The 7279-nt window shown below is 49.7% G+C and overlaps 1 protein-coding gene across 1 annotated transcript in view; it reads left to right on the top strand.

The window, feature by feature from the left end:
• The window catches only part of LOC103261446 (RAD52 motif-containing protein 1-like), a 7675-nt gene extending 933 nt beyond the window's left edge, over positions 1-6742 (top strand). The window contains exons 2-5 of the mRNA XM_008059079.1: positions 106-192; positions 1240-1408; positions 4161-4246; positions 6641-6742. Coding sequence (XP_008057270.1) covers positions 106-192; positions 1240-1408; positions 4161-4246; positions 6641-6742 — 444 coding nt within the window. The remainder of the gene's footprint in view (positions 1-105; positions 193-1239; positions 1409-4160; positions 4247-6640) is intronic.
• The last annotated feature ends 537 nt before the right edge of the window (positions 6743-7279 follow it).

Below are 7279 nucleotides of genomic sequence, written 5' to 3'. Positions count from 1 at the left end.
GCCCCTCGCTTGCGCTTCCTCTTGAAAAAGCGCCGCTTGGCTTGTGTACGCGCAGTAGTGCTTAAGCTTTATCCGGGCGAGAGCAGTAACTGTAGGACCGCGTAGTTGGTGGCTGTTGCGGTTGCCATAGAGAATGACAAAACTTTGCTAGTGTGGGAGCTGAGCTCCGGACCCACGGTGGAGGCCTTGCAAGTGAGCTGGGGTCAGGGTGGAGGGAGGGGTTCGTAACTTGGGGGAGTCCTCTTATCTGATCTCCGGGTGATACGCTCAAGCAGGAGCTCCTGGATGGGAAGGCCGAAAGGATTTCTTTTCTTTGCTCGCCCACAACCCTGGAGTTTGCCTCCGCATGGCTTCCGTGGTCTGACCACCTATTAAAGCCAGAGTAGTAAGTTGCCAGTTCTTGGCCTCGGGAGCTGTTTAGGGCAAGGGCCTGATGTTGAACCACCTTATGTCCGGTGCCGAGGGGAACCTAGAGTCACAAGAGCTAGATTACAAGTAGCACTACCTGCCAGAATTTCTTTTGGATACACCTGAGATTGATCAATACTGATTTCACTGAGTGGCTGTGAAGGTTAAATGAGACAGAGCACGGATTGAACTGAGCTGTGGGAGATGGGCGAGGCCTTCTATCATCCAGGGAAGTGCACGTGTCTGAATTGGCCTGCCACCGGGAACTAATAATATTAACTTCAATTCCTTAGACAATGGTGTCCATGATTCTCCAGTGTTTGTGTGGCCTATAATAAAAAGTGGTTGTCTATATCTAGTATTCATTTGTAAACCGTACTTGAGTTTGAAGCCATTGGACACCTTAACTCTTAGCTGGGATTACTGAAACTTAGTTTTCATTTCTTTTCTTTTTTTTTTTTGAATGAGTGTCACTCTGTCTCCCTGTCTTCCAGGCTGGAGTGCAGTGGCATGATGAGCGCTCACTGCTGCCCCAAACTCCTGGGCTCAGCTCATCCTTCTGCCTCAGCCTCCTGAGCAGCTGGGACTTCCAGGTGTGGGCCACCACACCTGGCTAAGTTTTTAATTTCTTCTGTAGAGACGAGGCCTTGCTATGTTGCCTAGGCTGATCTCAAACTCCTGTGCTCAAGCGATCCCCCTGCCTCAGCCTCCCCAAGTGCTGAGGTCGCAGGTGTGAGCCGCCACGCTGGGCCTCGTTTTCGTTTCTAACAGTGAAACATTTTGATCCACATTAAGATCCTAGAAAGGACCTTTAACTCTAGATCCTAACAGCTTCAGGAGTTTTCTGAGCTTCAAGAAAGGCTGAATGAAGACACCGTGACACCATTTCAGAAGCAAAGCCTGAGGTTCTTCTCTGCTTTAGAGGTGGTGCTGCCGTCCTGTGTGTGCAGGAGCCCTGGGGTGGGTGTGGCAGACGAGCCTGTAGATGAGCTGGAGGAAGGTCTTTTCTGTGGGGGTGGGGGTGGGGTGGAGGGTGGGGATTGGGAGACTGGGAAGGAGTTCTCTTTTTTTCTTATAAAACTCATCTTTTCGGATACTTACCAAGCCCTCCTCTTGCGAAGCTACAGGAGTCCTGGGTAGAGTTTTTCTGCCTTACCATACAGGTTTTTACCTTAGGCAACACCTGACAGAATCTTTACATTTAAGATGTTAGAGCTGGCCATTGCTTTGCTAAATTCTGGTGTGGCCATGTGCTCTTTGAGCTGTGACTGCCACCATGTTTCCTTAAGCTTTGACCTCCCTCTCCTACTTTGGGGAGGTGAATCTCCTCTCTCTCTCTCTCTCTCTCTCTCTCTCTCTCTCTCTCTCTCACACTCTCACTCTCACTCTCTCAAATTTACTTTCTAAATAAACTATATTTTCCAGTCCCCAAAAAAAGATTATAGGGCTGACCTCTTGCCAAGAAGCTTAGGAGGATGAGGGAGACTGTTTTTCAGTTTTTGGTGGAGAATTTGCTTTGTGCTTAAATAGTCCTTCAAATATGTGTCTCTGGTGCCTTCAGTTACCCCAGCAAAATCATCATCTAAAGATTTAAATAGACTCTTGTGTGCACATGCAGTCATTTTCCTACTCATGGAAGGGCTTGAGCAGAAAAAGAATCAAATATGGATACCTAGAAAGGGTAGCCAGGCGAATCCTTGGCCCTCGGGCTTAGGACTTTAAGTCAGGCGGGGCTGTGGCTAGTAGAGTGGAGCTGGCTCCCAAGGTGATGCCCAGGGAGGAGCCAGATTGCCTGTACTACCTCCAAACCTTTCAGCATGAGCTTCTAGCCCTGGATGCCCAGGAAGGTGGGGTCTGTCGGAGTATGCCTCAACTGGTCAATTTGAAATCTGCAGGAGGCGTGAGACCTGTGCCCACCCCTGGCCCGATCTCCCTTCTGTTCTGTCAGGACCTGTCCAGCAAGTTGGAGGCAGTAGACACTGACCCTACCAGGAGATGCCCATAGCAGAGCCTGATATGAGACCTGTGCCAGCCCCTGGCCGATCTCCCTCCTGGTATTCAGGGCCCTCCCAGCTAGATCGAGGCAGTAAATGTGGGCCCTGCCAGGATGTGCCCACAGCAAAGCCATTCGCCCTCAAACTCCTACTTCCCTGGTCATCAGAATTTTCATTGACTGTCGAATCTGAGTAACAACCTTTAGGAACCAGACTCAGCATGTGGGTTGTTTAGCTCCCCCTAGCATGTGAAGGTATCCTTTCCACATACTCACAACTTCTTGTGTGTGTGTGTGTGTGTGTGTGTGTGTGTGTGTGTGTGTGTGTGTGAGAGAGAGAGAGAGAGAGAGAGAGAGAGAGAGAGAGAGAGAGTCTCACTCTGTCACCAGAGCTGGAGTGCAGTGGACACTTATGGTCACTGTAGCTTTGGCCTGCTGAACTCAGGAGATCCTTCTACCTCAGCCTTCCAAGTAGCTGGAGCCACAGGCGTGTGTCACCACACCCAGCTACTTTTTTTTTTTATTTATCGTAAAGACGAGGTCTCCCAAGTTACCCAGGCTGGTCTTGAACCCTTGGACTCAGGCAATCCTCTCTCCTCAACCTCCCAAAGTGCTGGGATTATAGGTGTGAGCCACCATGCCCAGCTGAAAATAAGTATACTTGTTGTAACCACACTATTAGTATGATTATTATGATTCCAAACATCTTAAACAAAAAACCTCATGGCTCTCATTTGCCTTGAAGGAAGTTGTATTGTCTATAAACTCTGCAAGCCCATTTAGGCCAATAACATGCTCAAATGCTCTCTTTCTGAACATTGTTCATTGTATCTGGTGGGATTTTGGTTCCCAGGAGTAGACACTTGTCTCTTCTGATCTGAAGTATCTACTAGCCCAGGAGTCTTTATCCCAGGTTTGGACACCCTTTAACCGCCATCCCCCCCCCACCCCGTGCCATACTGTTGAATCGTATTATAAGTGAACATTAAACAAATCATTATGTTAAAAATTGAAATGTAGCCAGACAGGGTGTCTCATTCCTGTAGTCCCAGCACTTTGGGAAGCTGAGGTGGGAGGATTGCTTGAGCCTAGGAGTTCAGAACGAGCCTGGGCAACACAGCGAGCTGGACATGTTGGTGCATGCCTGTAGTTCCAGCTACTTGGGAAGGCTGAGGTGGGAGGATCAGTTGAGCACAGGAGTTTGAGACCGCGGTGTGCTGTGACTGTGCCACTGTGCTCTGCCCTGGGGGACAGAGTGAGATCCTGACTCAAAAAACAAGCAAACAAGCCGGGCTCGGTGGCTCAGCCTGTAATCCCGCACTTTGGGAGGCTGAGATGAGTGGATTGCCTGAGCCTGCGGGTTCGAGACCTGCATGGGCAACTTGGTGAGACCTCATCTCTGCAATAAATCAAAAAAATTAGCCGGGCATGGTAGCGCGTGCCTGTAGTTCCAGCTACTTGGAAGGCTGAGGCGGAAGGATCGCCAGAGCCCAGCAGGTTGAGGTTGCGGTGGCCAGGAGCGGCCACTACACTCCAGTCTGGGTGACAGAGTGAGACTCCAACTCAAAAAACAAAAACAAAAACAAGCAAACACCCCAAAAAAACCCTGAAATGTGAGATGAGGAAACTTCTAGAAAAACACTTTTATTTCCTGCTTGTAGAAATCAAACACTGTCTCATGATGGGCTGCTACCATTACACGTGGGAAGTTGTGAATGAGAAGGATTCTGAGGTGATGATCTTGCTACCTTTATTTCAGAAAGTGATAGAATCGCTGTGGAGTACAGACACAGGAAAGAGATCCCAGATGTCAGGAACGAGGAAGAGCCCCACGCTTCAGTTCAGGTATGTGGAGATGGAGGCTCCAGGGCAATGTGGCCAGTGTAGCCATAGTTCAAAATGGCCGACAGGACCTGAGGTCTTTGCACATGTCTTTCTATGGGAAATGTGACCCCCTGATGCTGCTTTTGAGCGCAGGATATTGCTGGGGCCCTCCTGAAATCCTGGCCCTCGCTCTGACCCCTCATTTGAAGATTGGAGAGCAGAGCTGAGAACTGTTAGAGCACTACTATAGTTGAGGACACAGGAAGGGGGTGTCTCACCCACCAGGGGTCAGGGATGCAGAGCTGCTTGAACATAGGACTTCTCAGAGCTGCCTTCAGACAGGATCCCACGGGTGTAGGAAGAAGTAACTATGGTCTCTGGATGGTCGTGCTGCAGCTTTCAAAAACCATGAGGCCTTTCCAGTGTGGCTCATTATCTAGATCTCAACATCCATGTCTCTTGGAGGGAATATTTTGCTGAAAATCCTTTCTATAAATCAACTACAGTCACAAGCCACATAACATTTTGATCGATGGTGGTCCCACATGAGTGTAATGGAACCTTATCCAGGTATACCATTTAAAAATCTTTTATACCATACTTTAATTGTATCTTTTCTGTGTTTTAATACACAGATATTTCCATCATGTCCCGACTGTTTACAGCATTCAGTACAGTGATGCCTGGGAACAACAGGCGGCACCATATAGTGTGTGGAAGCCTGCACCAGCTAGGTGTGTTCGGCCCATTCCATGGTGTTCATATGGTGACAAAATCGCCCAGGGACGTGTTTTGCAAGTTCTTCCTCACATAGCGGCAACACACAACTGTCCATGAAAGCCCTTAATTAGGGGTTAAGTTGCTCAATTAACCTGCAAAAGAATATAGTCATTATTTACTGCATGCAGGGTTTTTTTTTTTTTAAGGAGCAAAAATGTGTTTTGTTTCAGTGGGAACTTAATTTGGGGCTAGATTTTTTTTAAAGATTTAACACACCTCAAAGTTGCAAAGTGTTTTGTTTTGAAGAAAGGTGAGAACATAGTTGGGTTCTGAAAAAATATTTGCAGTTTTTTCCATATAAAATAATTTATTTCAATCCAGTTTAAGTAAAACTCATCAGGGAAACACCAGACCTTACATCTAGCTTCCCAGCTGGGCACCATGGCTCACGCCTGTCATCCCAGCACTTTGGGAGGCAGAGGCGAGAGGATTGCCTGAGCCCAGGGGTTGGAGACCAACCTGGGCAACTTGGCAAGGCCTCATCTCTACAATAAATTTAAAAAACTTAGCCAGGTGTGGTGGCATGCACCTACAGTTCCAGCTACTTGGAAGGCTGAAGCAGAAGGATCACCTGAACCTAGCAGGTTGATGCTGTGGTGACTGTGAGCATCCCACTGCACTCCAGCCTGGGTGACAGAGTGAGACGCTGACTAAAAAAAAAAAGAATTTAAACTGGGCTGAGTGTGGTGGCTCACACCTGTCATCCCAGCACTTTGGGAGGCAGCGGCAATAGGATTGCCTGAGCCCATGGATTTGAGACCAGCCTGGGCAACATGGTGAGACCTTGTCTCTACAGTAAATCCAAAACTTGACTGGGCGTGGTGGTACACACCTGTATTTCCAGCTACTTGGAAGGCAAAGTGGAATTTAAGTTTTTTAAATTTAAGTTTTTTAAATTTATTGTAGAGATGAGGCCTCGCCAAGTTGTCCAGGTTGGTCTTCAACCCCTGGGCTCAGGCAATCCTCTCGCCTCTACCTCCCAAAGTGCTGGGATGACAGGCGTGAGCCACAGTGCCCAACTGGGAAGCTAGAGTCCAGCAGGTCAAGGCTGCGGTGGCCCTGAGCATGCCACTGCACTCCAGCCTGGGTGACAGGGTGAGACTCCAACTCAAAAAAAAAAGTCTAGCTTCCTGTGAAATGTGAAAAGAAGGAAGTCAGCACTGTTTTCAGAAATCTGATTGTGGCCACAGCTCCATCCCTTGGTGAGGCAAGTTTTGGAGTCACTTCTGTTTTAAACCCATGACTTTGCAGGTGCCTTTTCCAGGATCCTAAGCGTCTTTTTTGTGTGTACACACAGAGTCGACCTCTGAAAAGTGGGCTGTCACATTGAGGGTCACGGCTGTGCTGAGGCCGGGTGGGACTACAGTTCTACCCCCAACCCCAGGCTGGCGTAAAGGGCTGGCCGCTTGGATCAAAGCCTCTCCCAGACTGAACTGCCCAGCCTCAACCCCCACCCCCACCCCAGGATATGTTGGCACCTTCACTGATTCCCTGGCAGCCCCTACCTAACAGTGGTGAATCAGCGATCAGTCATGGAGTCAAGGATGCTGCAAGTTTAGTGAAAATGACAACGTGTTGGAGTTAATAACGGTCACGTGTGTCCTCATGCTGCCCTAACTGGTGCTCATTTTGCAGGCCAGTTGCTTTTCTTGGGCGCAGCATGTCCAGGAAGAGAAAGAGCATCTCTCGGGTTTCAGCTTGGAGGAGGAAGGGCTCAAGCTGCCCGAACTGGACTAGCCCTCCTGACTGTCCAGAGATGAGGCTCTGTGGCTTCCTTGGGAAGTTCTGCCGTCCTCCCCACCCCCTCCACCCCAGCGGGCAGCTGGAGTCCTGGGGCCACCCAGGTCTGCAGTCAAAATCCTGCCCTGCGACGGGGACAAGAGGCAGGGAGGCTTGGGCCTGACTGTGGGAAGAGGCTCGTTCTAGGGGTGCAGAGTCCATCTGGACCGTGCCAAATAAAGGTGTCAAGTAAAGGGCAGCCGGGGCACATGGTTGCCAAGGACCCAAGTGCAGCTGGGCTGCCATTGTGGCTTGGGCTGCCATTAGGGTTGGGGCTGCCTCCAAGTCTCGACTCCTACTCAGGGCGCTGTACTGACACCCCACTGTTTTGGGGTACGGTGCCCCACAACCTTCGCATATCATGTCACCACTAGGCCTTTTGGCCCTGCTGCTCCTCACAGTCCTTGTGGCTGCTGATCCTGGTGGCTCAGCTTCGGGAGGGGGCCCAGGCCTGGATTCCTCCCAGCATCTGCTGCCTGGGGCTCATTGCGCCCC

Source organism: Carlito syrichta, unplaced genomic scaffold (genome assembly GCF_000164805.1).
Source record: "Carlito syrichta isolate Samal-C Ts95f unplaced genomic scaffold, Tarsius_syrichta-2.0.1 Scaffold90638, whole genome shotgun sequence".
Classification (NCBI taxonomy): Eukaryota; Metazoa; Chordata; class Mammalia; order Primates; family Tarsiidae; genus Carlito; species Carlito syrichta.
Note: the sequence above shows the minus strand (reverse complement) of the source record. Positions and strands in the feature narration are given on the sequence as shown.